Source organism: Embiotoca jacksoni, unplaced genomic scaffold (assembly GCF_022577435.1).
Source record: "Embiotoca jacksoni isolate LCO1_2020_lvr unplaced genomic scaffold, fEmbJac1.0.p SCAF_19, whole genome shotgun sequence".
NCBI classification, from domain to species: Eukaryota; Metazoa; Chordata; class Actinopteri; family Embiotocidae; genus Embiotoca; species Embiotoca jacksoni.
In genome coordinates, this window is record NW_027185329.1 from 7671313 (window position 1) to 7695321 (window position 24009).

The following is a 24009-nucleotide window of genomic DNA, read 5'->3' on the forward strand; positions in this document are numbered from 1 at the left end:
TATCTTAAATTCTCACAAGTATAGCCCTCAGAGTGCAGGACTACTTGTAGTTTATAATTGTGCGAGGCAGAACCTTCAGCTATCAGGCTCCATATCATGTGGAACAGAGCTCCCAGATTGTGCTCTCTATTTTTAAGATTAGTCTAAAGATGTTTTTTTATTTGATGAATCTTATAATCCGTTAGTCATGATGCCTCAGGCCTGGGTAGCTACTTTGCTTTTATCATGTTTTTAATGTGGTTTATGTTATTTGTTTCCTTGTATGTTGATTATTTTGTGACCGTAAAATGTTCTGGTGATTTTACACTCAAATTTCAATTGAACTGAGTCACAAATAAGCCAACAGGTCATGTGTTATTATCTAATTCTTAGGAATCGTCTTATAGAAGGGCCCACAAATAGTTTGATTACATTAGTTACGAATATTACAGGGATATGGTGCACATTCCTATATTTATAATGTATATGTTTGAGGTTGCAGAATAGACTATAAGAGACTCATTTCACAGAGACTGTGGCTGGGTTGTGAAAAGGAACCACAGCTCCAACAATCACACTGAAGATTCAACTTTAGACTGTTTACCCTAATATTAATGAGACGAGGTTCCATTTTTTTTTAGAGCGCCAAACATTTCACGAGTTAAAGATCCTATTTCTGCACAACTAAATAAATTGGCAACCTACATTTGACCAGCAGAGGGCAACCGCACGCCCTCGCTGCTTCCTGTCTGTAGTTAAGAAGACGCCCCATAGTTACGTAATCACCCGGCGACCGTGGGTATCAAACACGAGGATGTGTTTCGGTACATTGAAATAAGAGTATTTATGCCATTGTTTGGCTATAAAAAAAAAAAAACCCACACAGAAGATCTCATTACGCGTCAGAGGTCGAAATAAATCGGAGATGGCAGACTTCTCGTCCCTGGGTCTGGCAGACTGGTTGGTTCAACAGTGTAAACAGCTGGGAATCAACAAACCCACTCCCGTCCAGGAAAACTGCATGCCAGCTATTCTAGAAGGTGAGGCAGGCTGTGATCAAATCTTTATGTTAAAAAAACAAACAAACAAACAAAACATCTAGCTGTTTAACCGGAGTGTAAATATCTTATTGATTGACTTTGAACGAGTGAACCAGCGGTCCCTTCAAGCGATGCAGATCTCCATTGAGAAATGTTGTCATTTTAAATGTTTGTGCTTATCATCCTGGGTAAACACCCAGACGAAGATAAGGAAGTTAGGACACAGAAAACACCGTGGCTTTCGGGCATATTGCTCACATCAAATGTGTCCAGTTGAATTGTGTTTCTAGTGATTTATGAGGTTTGGGACAACCACGTCTTTCTCCTTTTTAAAAAAAACAAACAAACAAACAGCAGAGGTTGACCACTAAATTATAAAGGTCTCTATTTGTTTTCATCAAAGTTGAGGCCGAATTTACCACAAGAACCTGCATCAGAAAATGTGTGAGTTGATGATCTGTTAGGTGTGTCAGTTTTTGAGATAAGCAAAGATACTATAAATGGTAAGATTTTTTTTGGGGTTGGGTTGGGTTGGGTTGGGCAACCAGAACTCCGTGAGGGTGGATGACAATGATGTGCGTTTCTTCACACAGGTCGGGACTGTTTGGGCTGTGCCAAGACTGGAAGCGGGAAGACGGCAGCATTTGTGTTGCCGGTGCTGCAGAAACTGTCGGAGGAACCTTACGGCATCTTCTGCCTGGTGCTCACTCCCACCAGGTCAGTGCTGCCATGACAACAGGCTGGAGGACACCTACACTTTTCACTATCTGAAAAGATGACCCCCCCCCCCCCCCCCCTTATAACTCTGGTCATGTCATTTCATTTGCAAACATTCGTATGATCGATGAATAGTAAATGTTTTGTGAATTAAATCATCAGTGGTGGTAACTGACTGTTAGTCCTTCAAATTAATGGCAGAGTAATCGAAACATTTAAGCCTTTTGCGTTGTCAGCTATAATAATTGTTTCTGAGATATAAAGAAGAGGAGATAGAAGGAGTCTCTTTACAAGTCTGTGACTGTACTTCAGGATTTATGTTGATGCCTTGAAGCTCAAAGTCAGTCAACATTTCTGCTCACGAGTACAACAAAACATTTTTCAAATAAATCAGTTTCTTTCAAATCTAAAATGTTGCTCATACTTAAGCTGCAATGAGAGACATATATATATATATGATCAATATGTTTAAAGCGTTGTATGTTGCAAATGTGATGTCACACAGGGAGCTGGCCTATCAGATTGCGGAGCAGTTCCGAGTCCTGGGGAAACCTCTGGGTCTGAAGGAGTGTATTGTCGTCGGTGGAATGGGTAACTATGTGCATCACTTTAGTCAGCTTGTTATTGCTGTTCGTTCAGCAGAAACAACACCACCCACACAGCCAGAAACTCTGGTGGAGCGGCTGCACCGAATGTTCAGAGAAAAATAAGAGAAAATAAGAAAATGCCCGAAACGTTCCATTATTGGCCGTTTAATTCCGGTATTGTACATCTCTTTGCCAGCACAAAGACTGTCTCCGCGTGTGAACGGCTTTTTTGTTTTACACTGTTGCAGCAGATAGTTTAAAGTCCGCAAGTTTCAATTCGACGTGGCCGCACCTCTCCTTTATCCTTTAACTTCCCGGTGGTGTTCGTTCTGTCCCCTGCCTCTCCTCTGTGCCGACACCGACTCTGCTGTGTTGCGGACAGACATGGTGAGCCAGGCCCTGGAGCTGTCCAACCAACCACACGTAGTCGTGGCAACGCCGGGTCGACTGGCCGATCACATCCGCAGCTCCAACACATTCAGCATGAGCAGGATCCAGTTCCTGGTGAGTTCAGGAAGCACCGCAAAAAGAAGATCCGTTTTCATCATGTCAGGACTACGTTTTGATCAGACAGTTGGTCGATTATTTACTATATATTTACGCCGTGTGATGGAAAAAAAAAAAAGAACCAAGCCTCTGAGTAATTTTTCTAACTGTGTATAAACTGTTGAAGTCAAAAGGATGCGAAAGAGACGTCCTTGTGTGCCACATAATGCTCTATTTTTCACATACACTCTTCCTAACATTCTTAGCATGCAAATGCTTTTTTATATTTTTTCAGCCTAAGGAGCCACATTTAAACTTAACTTTTATGTAATAATATGTAATAAACGTTGCGTAAACTGGGGAGTTGGCACAATACAGGTCCCTGTCTGGAGTGAAATCCTTTAAAAAAACAGCCAAACAGTTTTAAGCTTTGAATTTAAAGACATTAGTTCACCAGCAGTTCACCCATAAAAACGAAGGTTACATTTTGACATTTATCTTGTTTTTTTTAATTTTTTTTTAAATTTTATTTAGTGACTAACTGTTTGTGCCATTTTGTGTGAGTCAGATTATGGACGAGGCGGACCGGCTGCTGGAGCAGGGCTGTACTGACTTCACCAAAGACCTGGAGGTGATTCTGGGCATCCTGCCGGCCAAACGGCAGACGCTGCTGTTCAGCGCCACCCTGACCGACACCCTGCAGGATCTGAAGAACATCGCCATGAACAAACCGTTCTTCTGGGAGAGCAAATCGGAGTGAGTGACTTGCACCGTCTCGACCGTTTTACCGCATTACTTGCGTCAGTTATTATGAAAAGACAATGCAGCTTTAGCTTTGGACCTGCAGTCTGCTTAAACATTGCGCGCAGAGGCGGACCTTCTTTCTGCTCGCGTTAAAAAAAGATGGCGAGAACCCGCTGGGCCAGATTTAGACGGGTTTTCGCGTCTCACTTTCAGAGGCATTCTCTGCCTTGAATCTCGCTTATGAAAAAGGAACAGCAGCCTGAGGAGCAACTGAAGTGCACTTCTCGCACAAATGCCCTCCGGACGTGAGAGAGCGAGACGTGCGAATAACCGGAGCAGAGAAGTTACTCGTGGTTGAATGAGCAGTCCGGTGGATTTACGGAGCGCAAAACTATTTAGCAGGTGAAAACTCGCACAGATACGCGCATGCAGAGTTGTGACCTGGAGAAGAGAATGTAAGACAGCAGACTTGTGAAGAATAAGAAAGAAATGCTGGTATGGATGTTACACTGATCTGATGAACCTCGGCCTCTTTGTTTATCTTCACACGTTTTTCCACCCGAGGTCATATTTCTGAGTCCGTTTGGTGAAAAATTCACGATTCGACGTCCGTCTCGACCTGGCGGTCCTCAGCTATGAACGGCGTTTTTGTCCGACTGCAGCTTTTCCGAGTGCCGTGCTGGTCAGCAGATTTCCACTCTGCAGCGTCTTAACCGGATCATTTACAGTTGAACTTTTGTTGGACGAACATCTTGCGGATCTAGGCCCGAGTCTCTACCAGCCACGGGGCTGCTGTCCTGCAGCACGACTTCTGTAAATCTAAAAAAAAAAAAAAAAAAAGAAAATGTCATTTGGTCTTTAGATAAAAGTGATGAATCACATTATTACTGTTGTCAGGACGCGCACAGTGGAGGAGCTGGACCAGAGATACATCCTCACTCCGGAGAAGGTGAAGGACGCCTACCTGGTCCACCTGATCCAGACGTTTACCGACGAGCACGACGACTGGTCCATCATGGTCTTTACCAACACGTGCAAGTAAGAAGCCCACAAACGACTCAAGAGTTCATAATACACCTCCTCAATGGAGAGTAATCCAGTCCAGAGATCCTGACAACCCTGCAGCCTCCATGAAGTTTGCCGCGTTCATTTACAGTTTGGATTCTGATTTGTCCACCTTTTATATACGTTTTATGTAAGAACGGGAGAAAATACTATATCGAATTAATGTCGTTCTTTTGGCATTATTGTCAAATGATCGTATAACGAGGCTAAACATAATTCAATGTCTTTGAAACGTGAACCCGACTCGTATTTATCTCACCAAGTTATGCATGTAATTCTTCCTCAGGAGCTGTCAGATCCTCACCATGATGCTGCGGGAATTTAACTTCCCAACCATCTCGCTGCACTCCATGATGAAACAGGTGAGACTTTTCTGAAGAGCAGCGCCGCTCATAAACTGAATTTCACAGCTCAAAACGTGGTCTGTCAGTTTGACGCCAGCTACTGCCTGATCACAGAAGAAGACGTGCATCAGTAATAAAGGCCTGCTGAAGGTCGTTTGAAGGTCACATTGTAGGAATGACCGCTGAAAGAGAGAATTTGACTGTGCCTCGTGTGAGAGGAAGGTGACGAGAGAGATTTCCTCCTCATCAGTCCTGAGAGCTCCTCTATAAGTTTCGGCTGGACAAGGGAATTATATTTCTCTCATCAAAGGGACAAAGACTGCGAGCCTGGCGATTCTATAGAAACCATAAGGGATTATAGAGGATTAAACCAGAGAAATGAGCCTGCAGAATATGAACGACCGCTCTTTGTATTTTCCAGAAACAACGATTTGCAAATCTTGCCAAGTTCAAAGCCAGCGTCTACAAAATCCTGATTGCGACAGATGTAGCTGCCAGGTGAGAGGCACCACGGAGCTGCCAAGTTTCTTTCCCTTTTAAAAGTTTACTCCAAACAAAATCATGTGTCAACTCTTTCTTGAATATTCCTTTCTTCCCGACCCACAGAGGTCTGGATATCCCAACTGTCCAGGTGGTCATTAACCACAACACCCCCGGCCTCCCGAAGATCTACATTCACAGAGTTGGACGAACAGCGAGAGCAGGTACCTCGATTTCCAGGTCGACCCCCCCCCCCCCCCCCCCCCCAAAAAAAAAAAACTGATCGTCCACGGATGACATGTGACACTACTTTCTTCTTCTGCAGGGAGGAACGGCGTGTCCATCACACTGGTGACGCAGTACGACATCCACCTGGTTCACTCCATCGAGGAGAAGACTCGTAAGTCGCATCTTCAGATGCTGCATGTTTTAGTGGCCGCAGTCTGAACAGGACGGATGGTTTGTTTGACCTCCGGCTTTGTACCTGCAGGGTAGAAATAATATCACAGATTGTAGGTCAACACGTACCTAATAAAGCACAACTTTGTCTGTTGTGGTGTCAAAACGAGGCTTTAAGTAGATGTTTCGTTAACATGTACGTGGAAGAACTCGCCGTCAAAGCTGGTCTGAACCAGGTTTCTGCTCAAATGATCCTGCAGTGCGAGAGGTTTACAGATTTAATCTCCACGTCACCGACGTGAAATCCTGTCGTGTGAAACGGCCAGCAAGGTCCAAAACGAGCAGAAACCGGCAAGAATGAGCCGACCGAGAAGCGTCACTAACCTTCGTACAGGTTAAAAGCCCCTGGACAGTTACATGGCCTCCTGAGGAAGATGGAAACATCTTCAGCTTGAATAATGACTATGAATAATAAGGCACCTTAAAGTACCACCAGTTTCCTCCGAGGCCTTGCGAGTGTTGTACATCTGTGTTCAAATACGGTTTAATTACACAAACCGGTGTGTTGTTTCCACAGAGACCAAGCTGAAGGAATACCCTGTGGAGGAGAAAGAAGTCTTGAAGATCCTCACCCAGGTCAACGTGACGCGGCGGGAATGTGAAATCGTACGGCCGTTTCTCTACATCTTCAGAAATTTGGGTCCAAATCGGAAAATAGGTCCTAAATTTGAACCACTACGCGGACAACGACCGACAAGAAAAACTGCGAATCATTCTCCGCTCGTGGCTGTTTAGTTTTCAGACTGGAAACGGTGTAAATGTTTAAAAATCATGGCCTCGACTTATCCCTCACTATAACCTTTGCGTTGCAGAAACTCGAGTCGACAGACTTTGACGAGAAAAAGGAGATCAACAAGAGGAAACAGCTGATCCTGGAGGGGAAGGCAAGCACACCTCGTTTTTTTTTTTAAAACAGTCCAAACACTTGTCTGTTTCTGCTTTGAATCAGTGATTACATTTGACACGTCCGTTTTCACGACACAGAGGGAAAAATTACAGACCTGTAAATTAGTATTACCGGCAGCCAGTAACGTACCAGTGTGAGCTTTAAGCGCACTCATCTTTGATTTGTTCAGCCACCGTTAACAGAAAATGAATTAAATGGAAATAATAAAGTTCCTGAGCCACTCCAACATCAAACTGCGATATGTAGGAGTGTTTCAGTGTGGAAAACCCATCTCTACAATCTAAAATGATGCAAGGCTTTCGATTTGAGGTGGCACTCGTCAAGCTGCGAGTTTGGGACACGGTGGAGAACCCTGTTGTTGATTTGTGATCCTGCTGCTGTTTCAGGATCCAGAACTGGAGGCCAAGAGGAAGGCGGAGCTCGAGAAGATCAGGAGCCAGAAGAAGAAGTTTAAACAGAAGATCCAGGAGAGCATTCAGAGACAGAAACATGGACAGACGAAGAAGAACCTAATGGGGAAAAAAACCAGTTGAAAAAAGCAAAAGCGCCTCATGTATATAACCCAAATTTCTGTACAATATCTGCAATATTTGTTGCATCTGCAAATAAATTTCATACGGTAAAACCCACAGCTCAAGTTGACAGCCTTTATTGATTCAGTTTAACAAGGGAATCACCATATCGTGATGAAACGTCACTGCAAATAAGACTCATCGTTTCAAATATGTATTTACATCACACTGAGATCTCTAGTCCATTAATTTAATCTTTGCCTCGTGACATAGAGAATCAACGGTTTGGATGCAAATGTTTTAACAACTACTCTACAACTGAATCACCTCTTCAATGATCACTGCACATGTTGCGATTTGATTGTGGCTCAGAAGATGGAAAAACATCAAAGCAATAATATAACTGCAGCAGGTTTTTTTTTTTTTTTTTTTTTTTTTTTTTTTTTTTAAAGCTATAACATGTTATGAGTTCACTGGAGCGGGTTGATATGTTAAAATAATCCATTCGCACAACGTCAACAAAACGGAACTACCTCTAGGTCGATTTAACATGGCGACGTCTACTCGCAACATGATTGTCACATGTCTGCAGAAATGAGAAGCAGGTGAGAAACAACGGTGGACTACATTCTTACTGTGTTCAGAAAGTGTCTTTCCTGGAAGAGTTACAAAACTACAATCCCTCGGACAGTTTGAGGAGAAGATACAAAAGTCCAATGAACAAAAGGAAACGGCATCCGCCTCAATCCTGTAGTCAGCAAGCTGAAATTTTTCTCTAGAGTAAAACGACACAAAATGGCCAAATGACACCCAACTGAACAACATAACGATGCATAAAGCAGCTAATCATTTGACGAAAGCAAAGTTTGGATCAACTCAAGGTTCTGGTTCACAGTTCTCCAGGAAGAGGGGTTTAAAATCCACATAAATCTCCAAGAGGAACTCTACGAGGAATACATAATGCAGGCAAAAACAGCTTTACACAAATCAAACATCCACAGAAGGAAAAGTAAATTCTACCAGCCTGTTTTTACTTCAGAGAAGGAAGGTGGCTTTTTTTTTTTTTTTTTCATCAACCCATCCTGCTGAACTCGCTGACCTCATCGTTACCTGGCCTCATTTTATCAAAATTTAAAAAAAAATTAAAACTAGTCCTTTTCTGTGGGTTTCTGGAGCCCTCTGGTGTCTGGAAGGTTTTTATATGCTGGTAGTTTGACTTGAACTACATTCATGCTTGTGCTGCAGCTGTATATCTGAAGGTGATTGGTTATAGGCACTGATTCTGGCTTCTCGTTCACTTTTCATTTCATCCCCTCGCCTTCGCGCGCTCAGTACTGACGGCATTCCTGCTCCGAGCGACCGGGGGTTCAGTAAAGCGTCAGAACGTTTCAGTTCACAAAGGAGCGAAATGTCTTTGTCGGATTAAAAAAAAAATTACAGGGTTCATTGAGATTTTCGACGCGTTTCCTTTGGAAAGGTCGTCATTTTTCAACCCCATCATCTTTCGATTCATGTGGGTGGGCATTACGGCCATCAGCATGGATTCACTAAACACTGGACACTGGTTCTACTGCGATATCTAATGTGTGGTCATCTGTTCGGGCTGAAAAGTCCAAAAGCCACACTTTAAATCTCTAAAATTTTGACCCTGGCAATGAACTGAACTAGTTTCCTTTTCTTCCTCAGCCACCTTCCTTTTCTACTTCTTACTTGTGGTGGGTTGATTGCCCCGACCGCCTATAAGCCTCGTCTATTATCACCCCCCCCTTTGGCCTCCTTTAGTTTCTTCCACCTCAATCAGGGACTCGTGTGATGAGTGTGGACAGTCCACAATCCCCTGAGGAGTCACTCGGCGCAAAGCATTTGCCAATCTAAGCGTACACAGAGTGTTGTAAAAAAGACATCTGGTCATGAAGCGCAGTGGGACGTCAACAACCCCTGCTTTCAAAAGACTGAAATAAGGAAAAGCCTTCGCTGAAACATCAAATGACACCGAGTTGAGTATTCAATGCTGGTCATGTTCGATCGTTTCAATGACTTTTTTGCAATTTTGTGCTCTGTGATAAGAAAGGTACTTCAGAGAAGAAAAAGTGTCCCATGATGATCGCGATATCGATGGGATTCGCGCCTCATGCCTTGAAAAAACCGTCTGAAATCCCTGTGCCGCTCCACCACTGACGTGTGGTCGAAACCACCCCATTAAAGACCTTGTGAATGAGCCAGTGGTTCTCAAGGCAAATGAAAGGTATTCCAACATCAAACACAGAAACCAGTGTTTTCATTTCCTCTCTCAAGAGGGTCTGTCGACTGCTGCTTCCTTCAGAGGCCGCCCGAGGTGTTTGGTGCCAACCCTCCTCCCACGATGAACCGAATTTGAAATAGCCCAGGACATTTTACAGGTTGAGAAGCAACCGGCTTTTAGCATGGGGATTCTGTGCTGCCTGTTCGAAGGCTTTCTGCGACCGCGTCCTTCCAGGTTTGGAGAACGAATTCTTCAAAGTCCGCTTGAAAAGCTTCGATCCTCATTTGAAGAGTGTCAAACTTCCCCGGAGCTTCCCCGGAGGCTGCAGGTCGGAGGGTGCCGGGTGGATTATTTTGTTGGGAGCTGAACCTCGTCTGGATTCCTGCGAGAGACTGTTGGGATCTCTCGGGTGTCTCCCTCAGCAGCCCGACCACACGCCGCCATCTGTTCGACGTCCCTCCCTCTCTTTGCACGGGCATCGGTTCCTGCCTGTCGCTTGTTCACTCGGCCTCTCTCGCCGTCTTCCTGCCCTTCTGTTCGAGCTCTCTTCTTCTTCTACCCTCTTATTTCTCTCGCTGGTCGGTCATTGGTTTGGTTTCGCTATCCCGTCGCTTTCACTGGGTGGTGCTTCGGTTGTAGCAGAGGAAAACAGGTATCCATTTTATGTTTTTATTATTTCCCAGATTAAAAAGCTGATGAACTAAGCTCAGCTCAAGCCTAGCTCCCTTCTTTAGGTGACCTGCGAGACACAAAACAGGGTTTAAACATTTTGTTGAAACTGGCCATATGAAGACATTTGAGAGAAGCTTTTTTTAGCTACAGCTCAGCATTTGGTAGAATTTGAGTTCAACTGTTTCCATGTGGAAAACCAAACAATCATTTCTGCCAAATAAAATCTCCAAAAGCCCCAGAGCTCCTTTTTTTTAAAATTATTATTATTTTTTTAATAGTCTACAGAATGTCATTCTGGGAGAATAAATATCCGTGAGATTGAATTTGAGCTTTTAAGTACTTTTATGTTAGGTTTTTTTTGTTTTGTTTGAAGCTACAATGTTGAAATCCTGTTCACAACTTTTAAGTTTGCCAAGATCAATATCAAGATACATCTCTGGAGCTTGTGGCTCTGCAAACACTCAGTTGAAAGACTCGCATATCATGGACTTGATCACCCCTGATGTACTTACACTTTAGTACTGTGACAGTCCAGTCACCCCGCCATGCTGGTACGCACGTTCACCCTGGTAAGTCGAGTCCTGGGACAAAGCCACATCGATCTGGGACTTGAACTCGTCGCCCAGGTAACTGTCCTGAGAAAAAAAACCATCACAGCAGACACATATTTAGACACAGAAGATCCCTTCAACCTTCACTGAACTCAGGACCCCCACTTCCCCTTTCCTAATTTTAAACTTTCCGTTATATACTTTATTTTACTTATTTACTAAATTCAAATTAAGAAAATAAGTAATGCGATATTTTACTCAATAAGTACACTATACAGTATACTATTAAAAATGCAGCACTTAGGCTGTGTCTGGATTAAACTGAACTTTTTACAAAAAAAAGGCGGGAAAATAACTGATAAAGACGGTTTATCGCACAATATTAGGTTTGAAATAAGCAAGTGATAATTCACAATGAAGTACTCTGGAAATTAAATAATAAATAGGACAGGGGGAATTTACTGAAGCTTAGTGTCATAAGTGATTTAACAGGTGCTATATTCAATATTTTAAGGGACGTGCCAAATGATGACTAATTCCCAGACAATCAATGTATGAACAAAACAAAGAAGCTGTTAAAAAAAAAAAAAAAAAAAAAAAAGGCAGGAAAGTACAGAAACCCACACTTGAGATAATTGACACAATTCTCAAACATAATTATCATGACCTGATATTTAAGATAATTGTGTTACCTGGGACAGCTCTGGCTGGGAGAGGCCAGGCTGGCTCATCTGAGAGGGCTGGCTCATGGAGATGTAGCCCTGGGTCAGCGGCCCTTGGGAGAAGGACTGAGAGGCCCCATCCTGGCTGACCTGGCTGTTGGGTCCATTGCCCTGACTGCCACCCTGGTTTCCTGAACCTCGGAGCCTCTGTCGCCCGCCACGCCCCAGTTTACCCTTCATACCTCCACGACCTTGACGTAAAAAAACAAAACGTGAGAAACTGATGGTTATCAGACGTCAGCCTTTGTCTCCACACCCTGATAAACTCTCCATAAGGAAGCATAAACTGACTTTATCCTTTTTAAGAATTTGCTCATATTCAGCTCATGTGGTGGTTCTAGTGGGTTATCCGTTAAAGCTGTTGCCGTACCTGCAGCGGGCCCATTGGTCTGACCCAGGTAGCTGGGTGGAGGCATGGGCGGCATCACCAGGTTGAACGGTATGGGAATATTCATAGCAGCCATGTGACCGGGGCCCGCCCCAATCATCCCGATCTGGTCGTGTGTTTGAAAGTACATGTTGGACGGACGTCCAGCTGAAACAGAAGGAGCAGGCAAGTCTATTTTTGCTGAACTGCAAATGCAGCTGATGATAAAAAATTTTTTTTTTTTAAAAACAGTTTGTCATTGGTTAATATCTTTTGTCAAACTAGAAGATGATATATAAATAGTTACCAGCACTGCTGCGGTCGTAGGCAGAGCCAGGAATGAGGGCCTCGCGGGCATCGTACATGGCAGTGCTCATAAAACGCCCCCCCTGGAAAACACAAGTCACTGTTTAGAACAAATACATCCTTCACAGATTTAGAGCAGCAACTCGCAATGAATTAATATGCCCATTATTTTCTTGATTAACTATTTGGTCTAAAAACTCTCCATTCACAAAACAATTGCTCAGTAGAGATAGAAAAGCATTTTAAAAAGTGTTTTTGACATCCGTTGCTTGCCCGACTACAAGACACATAAAATAAACCTGTCTAACTAAGTATACCTTCCACAGAAAGCCATTTAAAATAACACAAAACTCTTGCTTTTGTATATATTGTGAACTTTAAAAAAAAAAAAAAATCACATCCGTAATAACTGGTCAGGCTCTTTGTATCACTGAGATTCCAGTTTTTATAATCAATACAAATTTATGAATCCATATGTAAAAGCAATGCTGAGTTTTTCCTGCTGAGCCCCACACGAACACTGCTTTTACCCATACAGTTTATGCTGTCGTTTAAACCGAAGACTACTTCTGAGGACAGAGACGACGGACGGAGGTCAGAGACGGTGTGGATTAAACGGATCAAATGCACCCGTGATATGAATCCACAGTCGTACTCACTGGGTTGATGGTGTTGACCAGTTTGCGGGGCTTGCTGAACTGCATGAGGCTCTCCCTCAGGTTGTTGAGAGGTCCCTCCACGAGCACCTTCTGCTCCTTGTAGTTGTTCAGCAGGTTGTTCCACAGCGGCTGCTTGGAGAGAGCCTTCGGGTTCCCCACAATGATCACGCCATACCTTCACACACAACATACACAAGGCAAGACGTCTGAGCGGGGTGGGGGTGGGGGGGTACAACGTTGTGCTGAAATCCTGTTGTGCGAGTAGAAATAGCAGTGATCTGCTATACACACACCTGAATACAAATAAATAGCAGCCACGTCTACTCTAAATGGCCAAATATCACATTTGATTTTCAAATGTGACCATAAAAAAAATGTACAGCTGAATTTGACATACTTTAGCCGAGTATCTGATTTACATGATTATTCCTAATTAGATCCTATGAGGAAATCTAAATGGCTCAACATACTAATGAGCCTGCTGTGTGCTCTTCCAGCTCTAGCCACCGTGATCCCGTTAACTGTTCTACTGCGGTCCTTACTTGGCTCTGGTCAGCGCCACGTTGAGACGTCGGGGGTCATTCAGGAAGCCGATGCCCTGGTGCTCGTTGGCGCGAACACAAGACAGGATGATGAAGTCCTTCTCTCTGCCCTGAAAGGCGTCCACGCTGGCTATTTCCACTTGCTACGGAGGAACACGACACAAGCGGAGATTGCATTGTAACGACAGGGGAAGCAAGTTTGTTGACATTCATAATGATAACTTCATCTGAATGTGCTCTCCAACTCTCGTGTTTTTGTAACTCTCTTAACCTCTTTTGTGACAATGACAGCTGCCTTTGACCACAACACCCTCCCCTAACTGCTCCAGGTTGAGTATGTAATGGGAGGACTGTTGAAGCATGCAGCTATGAAATCACTCAAGTCTGTTTACTGGTAATAAGTCTTGTTTAGGAAAAACAAAATACACCGTTGAGGTAAATCTTGTCGGTAGGCAGGATTAGAAGTGGGTCTAATGAGTGTGGTACCTGATAGAGTTTGGTGTGCAGGGAGCCGCTGAACTGCATGTACTGGACCAGGTAGGAGCGCTGACCCTCGTATGGGGTGATGATGCCGATCTGATCAGGTTTGGCTCCTGCCTTCAGCAACCTGGTGGTAATTTTCTCCACGTTGGCAGCCTCAGTCCTTAAAAACATCAGCATCAGTTAAATTCTGCACAGCACAGCTCATTGGTGGGGGAAAAAAAACAACCACATTTTAAGTTAATGGTGATTAATATAGAACATATCTAACGTGTCTCAACTTTGCAAATAAATAAAACACCCATTTGTTTAAGTGTTAGATGTTTTTTTTTTCTTGATCTGTGAGCTATATTAAGCAAAGTAACACCCCTCTCAAAACAAACAAACAAAAACGGTGTGATGTTACCTGTTGAGGTACGAGGTTCCAGAGCTGGCAATTTCCTCCTGACCTTGAGTCACGTAGAAGAACATGGGCTTATCCGGCTGTGGCCACTGGAAGTCAAATCCTTTCTTGATGCGGTCAGCTGGGGAGAGCAGGCTATCATTACTTTTTTTAGTCTTAAGGAGAGTTTGCTAACGCACGAGCCACCCTCCATCAAGCGAGATAATGAACTGCTGAATCTTGACAAACCTGCCGTGACACCATTCTGTAGGGAGCCCTCGTAGAATATGTTGGAGGGGAAGGCACTGAGAGCCGGGTGCATGCGGTACTGGACCTGCAGGCGGATTGGCCGGATTCCCAGAACCACCAAGCGTTCAAACAGGGACTGGGACAGGCCCGCCTTGGCCGCCTTCTTACACATCACCACAGGACCCAACTGGCAGTGGTCACCCACCAGAATGAGCTGGGAGAAGGAAAATGAGTCACACAAGTGAAACAACTTGGTTGGTTTGACAGGATAATCTAAGGAGTTATTGTTCCCATGTGTACATATTATTATCCATACAATATACTTGACAACAGAAAGACTGGAAATTCTTTCAGTATTCAAATGTTTTTTTTTGTGGTTTTTTTTGTGTTTTTTTTACTCACGGTTGTAGTAAAAATAAAACAAAACAATTGCGGGGATATATTAGAGCCGTTTTACATTTCTCCCCCTGTAGGGATGGAGATGAGTTGTTAGAGCTGTGTGAGTGTTTAGTACCTGCTTGGCCCCCAGCACCACCGGCACCATGCACTCGGGTTCGGTGGCCTGGGTGCTCTCGTCGATCAGGATGGAACGGAACTGCATCTTGGCCAGACGAGGGTCTCCAGCTCCAACACAGGTGCAGCAGATCACATCGGCATTCTGGACAATTAAAGAGGAAGATCATTTACAATTCTTCGGCACGCTCAAAGCCGAAGATCGACAAGAAGTTGTATTTTAATGCATAAAGTAAAGATGATCAATATCCGATCTTTCCTGTCCCACTCAGCCTGCTAGTGTTGCATCGCAGTGCTCTCTTTTACACTGCCAGGCTCCGAGTGTGAGCATTTCATGCATGTAAAAATGAAAGTTTGTGTGTAAATTTGAAAGATTATTCAGTCGCACCAGTGATTGTCTGTTGTTACACCTGGGTTGGAAAAATGCAGAAATTCTTCCCAAAATGAACAAAGCTGTACGAAATAGTCACCGGCATCCAGTGCAGACATGGTCGCTTTCCCTGGTTACAAAGACAAACATTTCTGGCAGAAGGTTGAATCAGATGCCACTAATTAAATATAATTTCAAGAGTGATAGCAGGCCATATTTAAACTTGGCTCTTGCCTGCATCTGCTGCCGGTATTCTGTCAAGAGATTGAAGAGGATAATTTTAGGCCATTTAGCATTTTGACAGTCAGTGCAGAGAAATCTGAGAGACAACAAGCAACAAAGATCTCAAAGCCGGGAGTTAAACCGTGGACATTACTGTTATGTGGTATTTGGTCAGCAGGGTGCCTCGCCAAAGATTGTTTGTGAGGTAAAAGAAGCGTCACTCCCAAACTCCACTGAACAATTATGAGTGGAATGAGTGGTTCTGTAGCCCCAAAACTCCAAAAGAGCAACACGCAGTCTCTTTTGAAAAAAAATTCACATCATTTCAGAAATTGCATTATACCAATTAAACTGTCATTCGTGTATCAACAACGTCAGCTTATCAACATCAGTATTTGGCTCAAACGGCTCATGAAAAATAAGGGAACTCAAATTTAGAGGGCTACAGCTGTTATTTCAATGTGTGGTACACACTGTATGTCTGCAGATACCAAATATTTAAAGCCTCGGATTGGGCCACAAAATGCGATCAGGACATCCCAAATAATCCTCAAATGGAAGAGGGAGCCAGGATATAGAAGGGCAACTCAACAAAGCGGCGAGAACAGAGGAGAACAAAACAAACCCGAGATTGCCAAGAAGCCTCCTGGTTTTGACTGCTTGGCTGAAACCACTTGCTGCACTAATAATGCCTGAAAAGCCGAGGAAAGCCTCTGTGTGTTGATGGCCGCAACAGGTGACCATTTATGGTGAAAACCCTGAGCTTTTGTTCCAACACTGAAGATCCTCCTCACCATGAGCAGCTCCCTCTCCGCAGTGCGCTTCAAAGCCCTGTAACGCTTCTCATCAGCTGACGACAGCTCACCAGTCTCATCCTTCAGCTGCTGTAGTTTCTGAAGCTCCGGTATACTACGGACACAAAAAATACATCAGGGTGACCACAGAGAACAGACTTATTCACACACTGGGAGTCGTACCTAATAATGCTAAGCTGTGATCTAATGTTTGAAATACATGCATGCAGGTGGTGGTGGTGGTAGCAGCCTGCGGTTTGGACCAATTTACTCGAGTCAAGTCAGACATATTTGTAGTCGGTCTGACATATTATGAGATTCCGTTGCAATTGTTTGCATCGACATTCGTCACGCCCTGACCTCCTGCTGTGCATTAAACTATACACTCATTTAAAGAGATGTAAAATTGCAAATCTCAAAGCACCGGCTTAAAGCTGACTTTGAACCTGACTTGCTTTGATCTTATTTGTAAATGTGTGCCTGCTTTTACCGCCAGGATTCCTAGAAAGGGCACCAAGTTTTGAGTACCAGTATATGGAAATCTGGTAAAAACCTGAGGTCAAAGTTACACAACACAAACAGTATGGAACAATAAAAAAATAAAGCAACGAGGTGCCCGAGTGACATTCCTATTTGCCCAAAACAAGTTACAAAATTGGTTTATGTAACCAATTTCCCTGCATGCCGCTGACCTGTCCATGTTGCTGATTTGGTTGTGCAGAGCCAGAAAAGAAACTGGTGACTCGATAGCCTCCCGGCTTTTGGCACAAAGCCTGACCACCTTCAGCCCGGTCTTGTCGATCTTCTCGGTCAACTGGTCCACAGCGATGTTACTAGGAGCACACACCAGAACTGGTCTAATGGGACACACGCAAAATAGAGAGAATGAGAACAGGAGCAGTGCCTTAAGGAGGGAATTACAGAGCTGGTATAACAGAACTTCTAACACTGTGAGGGTCTGTAAGTATAACAAAAAAATGAAATAACTCATTTTTTCTTACCCATTTCCCTGTCTGGACAGGTGATACACAATTGTGGCAGAGGTGACGGTCTTTCCTGTGCCTGGAGGACCCTGGATCAGACTGAGAGGTCTCTGCAGTACCGTCTTCACAGCGTACACCTGAACACACAAGAAATAACAGGATTCAGCATTGATTAGAGAAAAAAAACAAGAAAAAAAAACCTGCAACAAATCACTTGTTTCCCATTTTTAAACTAATTAAAAAATAGGGGAGCTTCACTGATGCACTAATGTTCATGATAAATCAGTAAATGACAACTGAAGGTATACTTTGTCTTACAATTATCAAATCTTGATCACATGTAAAAAAAACTTTAGCACAAGAAAGAAATTAGAATTACAAAATATCAGAAAACACAGGGACTGAGTGTTCACTTAAGTCTGACCTGTGAGTGGTTGAGGTCGGGCAGGCCCTGGGCAGTGAAGCGCTTTGGCAGCTGGCACTTGATGGTGACATCCTCAACCTCATGACCCAGCAGTTTGTGGTAAATGTAGCCAGACACAGAGGTCTCGTCCACAGCAAACGTCTTCAGGGCGCTCTGCATCCTGCGACAACACATATACACGTGATTCATTGGCACTTTTGTGTCTCTTTGGGGAGCCTTTGCTTTTAACCAAAATAGTTCATTTGTGGTGAAATCTTTACAAACGACAGACACGTCAGATTTACGTAAAATTGTCGACAAAATCACCACCAAGTTTCCATCCTTTTTTGCACTGTTTGCAAGAAGTAAAAAAAGGAGCAATACTTTTTTTTTTACACCCTGTAATTTAAAGTAAGATGGTGAATGGAAAAAAATTTAAATGTTCCCATCGCATTTGGAATTTCGGGGTATAAAAGTTCAGCGTACCTGTCAAAGGAAGTGGACTTCCACACAAAGTCCACCTGGAAGTTGTGTGGGATTTCCACAGGGGCTCCGACACTGCTCCGCAACTCAATGGCAATTTCATCCCCGTAGTCTTTAAACACAGGCTGTTAAGGAAACCAAGCGTGCGTGTGTGTGTGTATGTGTTCTCTATACTTCCCTGTTAGCATGATCAGTGTGTTGAGCCACACTGGAAGACAATGTAATGCAACAGATGGCACATATGGAACCGCTAACAGTGTAAAGGATACTGTCAGGGACTTTGATGACATGGCCGATGCCCTTCCACAGCGGGGCCAAGTCTCCTTTGTACCGAAGGCAGATCTCATCACCTTGCATCAGCCGCATATCTAGGATTAAGAAAAAGACACAAGTTAGAAACCCATGTCTGCTCAGAATGACCTAAAAAATAAATGATGGATGAGCTATGTCCATGGACCTAATGATACAGTACCCCACAAAACACTACAAAAACTGAGGCAAGACCAAACCAAGCACACATGCCACCAATAGATGCAGGGGTGGGGGAGATTGCGTGCATTTGTGAGGACTGGAGCGTGTGGGGATGGACTACAACTGCACGACAGAACCACTGGGAGGAAATTAAGCTCAGAGAATTACCACCTGAATCCGTCTTGGGCAGTGTAAAATAGGCAATCCGCTTTTTATTCAGCCCCAGGTCCCACCTGACTGTTATATTATCTTGAGTCTGGAAGAGGGAGAGAAAAAAAATAAAAATTTTTTTAATTAATTTATTCTTTTATTCAAAATTTAGCATCAACTATAATAAGGTATCGCAGGTATAATATCACATAATTAAGAAATTATTTGTGGAACTCTAGAGGCGCTGTAAACAAAATGACAAAACACAGCCTGACCACAACAAACATCTCAGATCACAACTGCATCACATGCCTCCATTCTAGCGGTGAAGTTTGATCACAGCTCAAGAATAAAACAATCCTCACTGTCCTCATGAAATTATTATATAACCTGATCCACATGTAGATGACCACGTACTATCCTGAATGAAAATCAACACTTTGTAAATTAAGAGTCTCCAGAGTAGAAGTGGAGTTCAGGTACCTGTGACTCCTTAAGCTTCTTGTCGTAGTCTGCCTCCAGTTTGACCAAAGGGCCAAATATGTTTTGGTACTGGTAGGCGTCCTCGTAGCGCAGCAGCACGTGCTGGGGCTCCTCGTCCACACCGGGTTTCTCCAGGTCTTCCAAGGTGGCAGTGGGATTGTCCTCAAAAGAGTAAAAGTCACAACAGCTGTTAAACCTTTGAGATCACATCTCAAATAATGTCATTCTACTCACCGGCGAACGCCTTTAAAACATGATGCATAGCAATCCTTGTAAGCAGCTGCCATTTACGGGCCTTCAGTCTGAACGCGCCCGCCGCATGAACCGTCTTTTCGCAAGATTGCTTTCAACAACTAACACCCGAAGAAGCAGCCTCGGAGCATACCTTCCAGAGTTCCTCCAGCTTGTTGATCTGCTGGGCGGTGATCTGACGGGCTCGAAGCTGCTCCTGCTCTGATGGGATCTTCACCAGCCAGGACAGAAAGCAGCGGTCCTGAATCAGTGGCTGCCACTGTGAGCTGTCCCAGTTGATGTCCTTCAGGCTACTCTGGCTGGCACAGGGCTGCCTGCATGGAGACACAGGGTTCAGTCAGACAGAAATATTGTTTAACTGTGGATTTGTACAGTAATCAAACCACTGCAGAGGATGTAAATGGGCAATTAATTAATCACCATTACGTTAATTAATTTGTTTAAATTGGCAATTTCGTGTCATTCAATATTAATTTGAATATGATTTTTGGAAAAAGTGGTGACAGCCCTAATATTGGTTATATCTTTTTTTTTTTTGCTTTCATTAACATGTTTAAGAGTTGATTTTCTATCCCAAAATACTTTTACAGGCCAGTTTTCCCAACTGTCTAATTATTCAGGGACTCTTCATCAGTCCCGCTTCTCGGGAACTCGCAAATGCTTCTCGGGAACTCGCAAATAATAGAACATAAGGGCTGAAACCTGAATAACTTGTAAAACGGAAACTTCATGAATAGCTTCCTCTTTCAAAGCAACACCATCCTTATCTGACCTCTCAGAGGCTCACTGCTGTCCTCTACGACACTCGGGACCTACAGGATTTTTGGGACATGTTTCAGGACAGTGCGCTGATGTACAAAGCAAACCACCCCCCACCACTTACCTGCAGAGCAGCACCACCACAGAATCGGCCTTGGCGGGGATGAAGCCCAGGAGGAAGACGTTGCGGCAGCCGCAGTTGTAACACTCGAGCACGGTTTCGCCCAGCGGCCCATCTTTATGCAGCGTCACTTCTTTGCATTTGGCCCTCACCAGATGGTTCACGATATGGCTGGAAGTTAGAAAATGAGAGTGAAACCATAGAGAAAATTATTTTTAAAAAATGAATAATAATAAGAAGAAGAAACTGTATTTGTATAGCACCTTTCATACAAGAAATGCAGCTCAAAGTGCTTCACAGCAAGAGAATGACATGCTGTGTTAACATAAAAACAGATATAAAGGAACATTTAAAATATAGAAAAGAAATTAGATAAAACAGATCAAATGCATAAGAAACAAATAAAAAGGAATACAAGTGGACGTGATTTAGGTCCTTCTCTGGGATTCAATTTATGATATGAATATCGTATTGAACCACAGGACAGACTATTACACAGTTGTGACTAAACACTGGTAATAAGAGTAAAGATATGTTTCCCGTCGCACTAATTATTAATGTCAACAGGAAATAAGCTCTAAAGTCGAACTCTTGCCTACCGACGCAAACACAATGAGAAGGATTTTCGACACACCACATTACACAGATCCAAACAATTAACATCATCTGTGCGCCCAAAGTTAGCTGATCGTGAAGTGGGTGAACGCCGAAGTGTTCTATGAAAATGTAATATCAGAAACAAAAACTCGGCAGCAGTGTTTGCTCATTCGGATGTTATTATTTCTGTTCAAAGTTTTGTCTGCCTCTGCAGTTTCATGTTCTGATGCTTATGTGTGCGGTAAACAGACGAAAATGGGTAGACTACACACCTGCCAGATGTGTTGCCACGTCCATTACAGAACCACTTCTTGCTGGTGTTGCAGTAAACCACACACGCTGGGTCGTGGATACCACAGTAGCTGCAAAGCAACGTATCAAAACAGCATCTGAAATTCTGCAATATTTAGTCAAGATACCAGCACGAGCAAAAGTTTGGCCAAACTTGATGATTTAACAGTAAACATTAGATTTAATGGGATTACGACAGCACACATGCAGGACTCCTCTAATTACCTTTATTGAGAACACATTAATGCCTTTCCTCTTCAAAACACATGCCACCCATTATTTATTAAAGCTTTATTTTGCACATTTCTGTCGACGCACCACACCATCTGAAATCTATAATTCCCTCCTGTGAATAAAATACAATTTAATATAGTTACAGCAATGTAAAATTGTAATAATGATCCGAAAAGTGTTTCGGTATCTCGGCGTGGATGCGTGTTGTTTCTTTAAATGACACACGCGAGTCTTTACTAAGTACTTATCCTAAAGCTTTGATAGTACTTCAAAGCATGTAGTTGACCAGAATTAACAAAGTCCTGTGTAATTATACAACAAACAAACAAACAGCACTGTAAACAGTCGTGCATTCACTTCCTCGGTGCTGTGCAGTCAAATGGCACCCTGGCATGCTGTGGTACCTGCAAGCGTGCACAGGCAGGTCTTTGGTGTAGTACGTGTCCTCCTCATCCTCCTCAAAGTTTAACTCGGCCAACAACTGGCTGGCTTTGCCCACCGGGTCGTCCACTCCGCCGTTGTGAAGCCCCTCGTCGGGACCATTTACCTGCAACGCAACACGAGCCTCACTTAAAAAAAACAAAAACTCGGCGCTAACTTATTTAGCCGCTAGCAGCTACGGGGGTTGCGCGGCGCGGAGAAAAAAAAAAAAAAAAAAAAAAAAAAGAAAGCCAGTTAATTATCCGTTGACAAGATTGTCAAGCGCTCATGAATAGGTCGTTTTTGGTCATTAAAGCGACACCCCGTGTGTCTGGTTTTACTTCGAGCGGTTCAAAACCGCCGCGCCGAGACGGCGAACATTACTTTAGGGAGTCTAGATTAAAATAAAAAAAAAAAAAAAAAAAGATTGCTAACCGAGCTAACGCGAAGCTACATGCTACATCCGATAATAGCGGGCTCGGCGGCGGCGGCGGGTCGGCTCGCTAACCGCCGCTAACGTCGGCACAACGCGCGTTATTGCGCCTTCCTGAGAAAATGAAAAACCCCTCCACCACCACCACCACCCCCCTCCACACACACACACACACACACACACACACACCTGGTTTTCCAGCTGACTCTGGGTCTGGCCTTGAGTTTGCGTCTGGCTGGGAAGGGTGAAGTCGGTGAAATCGTACTCGGAACCCTGGGTGTCCGCTCCGAGCAGCTCCGTTTCCTCGGTGTCCAGGAAGGTGAGGGTCTGGGAGCTCGGCCCGTACGCCTCCACGCTCATCTCGAGTCTCAACTTTCGCTTTACTTGAACGGCTTCCGGTGTGTGCGTAGAAAAGACTTGGTTGATATCCACGCGAGTGTTTTTGTGTTTTTTTGGTCGGTAGCTAATTTGGAGGCCGACGCGGAGAGTGTGAATTTTGAACCCAAACAAAAAAAAAAATGGAACCGATCAGAACCTCGAAAGCTCCAAGCAGGTCCAACATCGGCGGCGGTGACGGACTTCCCTGACGCCGCTCAACGTGTGACGTTCACCGCAGGGCTGGGAGCGCAGACGGGTCAGCACCGGAAGGAGTGCTCACGCTGATCTTTTTTTCCGGGTATCAAAACAAAATCGTGAACCGCTGTAGAAAAAAAAAAAAAAAAAAAAAAAAAAGGGAAAATATTGAATACTGACAGACATCCTCGCTTATCTTTAATTTTGTATGATGTTTTTTTTTGTTTTTGTTTTTATTTTTTGTTTTTATTTTTGGCACGATGTACATGTATGCTTTCACAGCATTTGCTCTTGCTCCCGATGTGGTATCCAAATCTCACACTGAAATAAATCTAATCATGTTTTCAGTATGTTTTTATTCTAAGGATGGATTGGCAATCTTGCAAAATGAGCCCCAAATATGTAATTTGGTTTTTGGAAATGGAATTAATGGAGAATGTATTCTAAACGAGATTGTGAGCCACTGAAATATCAACCATAGAGGGTCTGCCTAATCATTTAATCGTGAGTTCTTTGTGTCGATAAGTGCCCAAATTTTGTGAAATACTTTTAGGTTAGGTTAGGTTAGGTAAGTTAGGTAGTTACTTTATTAATCCCCGAGGGGACATTTTTTTCGCTACAGCAGCATACAGGAAGCAATAGATAATAATAGAATAATAGAAAGCAATAAAATAGCAGTAAAAATATTAAATATAAAATGCACAGTATATACAGTACAGTATATACTTACATTATATTTACATTGTGCTTGCAAGATATATTCTTTAACACTGCTGTTCTTAATCAAATTAAAGAATGTCAAGGTCTACATTGTATTCTCGCTTAATAATACTGGTTGGTTGGTGGTAATTTAAGTTGTCATGTACACACTGTCATAAAGAGTCTATAATGGGCCCCACGCTCGCTGTTCCAGCCATAATTCATTGAATTGGTAATTTGAGAAAACACGTACATCTGTTTTAAAA

At 43.4% G+C, this 24009-nt stretch overlaps 2 protein-coding genes across 3 annotated transcripts; one reads left to right on the forward strand and one right to left on the reverse strand.

Moving 5' to 3' along the window:
- The first annotated feature begins 766 nt into the window (after nucleotides 1-766).
- ddx49 (DEAD (Asp-Glu-Ala-Asp) box polypeptide 49) lies at nucleotides 767-7437 on the forward strand. Its single transcript, XM_069153309.1, has 13 exons — nucleotides 767-1019; nucleotides 1613-1736; nucleotides 2242-2327; nucleotides 2706-2827; nucleotides 3378-3565; nucleotides 4451-4591; nucleotides 4905-4980; nucleotides 5384-5460; nucleotides 5569-5666; nucleotides 5768-5842; nucleotides 6419-6507; nucleotides 6714-6785; nucleotides 7195-7437. Exons 1-13 carry the CDS (start codon nucleotides 905-907, stop codon nucleotides 7339-7341), a joined length of 1410 nt encoding a protein of 469 aa, XP_069009410.1. The 5' UTR covers nucleotides 767-904; the 3' UTR covers nucleotides 7342-7437.
- Nucleotides 7438-7441: 4 nt separating this feature from the next.
- Nucleotides 7442-23079, reverse strand: LOC138200531 (regulator of nonsense transcripts 1). 2 transcript variants are annotated; one of them, XM_069153308.1, is made up of 24 exons: nucleotides 22661-23079; nucleotides 22023-22165; nucleotides 21366-21455; nucleotides 20500-20667; nucleotides 19750-19930; nucleotides 19365-19526; nucleotides 18903-18987; nucleotides 18530-18628; nucleotides 18264-18372; nucleotides 17799-17958; nucleotides 17393-17511; nucleotides 17084-17248; nucleotides 16392-16506; nucleotides 15007-15150; nucleotides 14493-14706; nucleotides 14268-14385; nucleotides 13868-14024; nucleotides 13382-13524; nucleotides 12840-13014; nucleotides 12182-12263; nucleotides 11878-12042; nucleotides 11478-11698; nucleotides 10747-10869; nucleotides 7442-10301 (listed from the first exon to the last, which is right to left on the reverse strand). In XM_069153308.1, exons 1-23 carry the CDS (start codon nucleotides 22829-22831, stop codon nucleotides 10750-10752), a joined length of 3306 nt encoding a protein of 1101 aa, XP_069009409.1. In that variant the 5' UTR covers nucleotides 22832-23079; the 3' UTR covers nucleotides 7442-10301; nucleotides 10747-10749. The 2 variants fall into 2 exon arrangements, with proteins under 2 accessions (XP_069009409.1, XP_069009408.1); XM_069153307.1 differs by having other exon boundaries at nucleotides 18900-18987.
- Nucleotides 23080-24009: the final 930 nt, after the last annotated feature.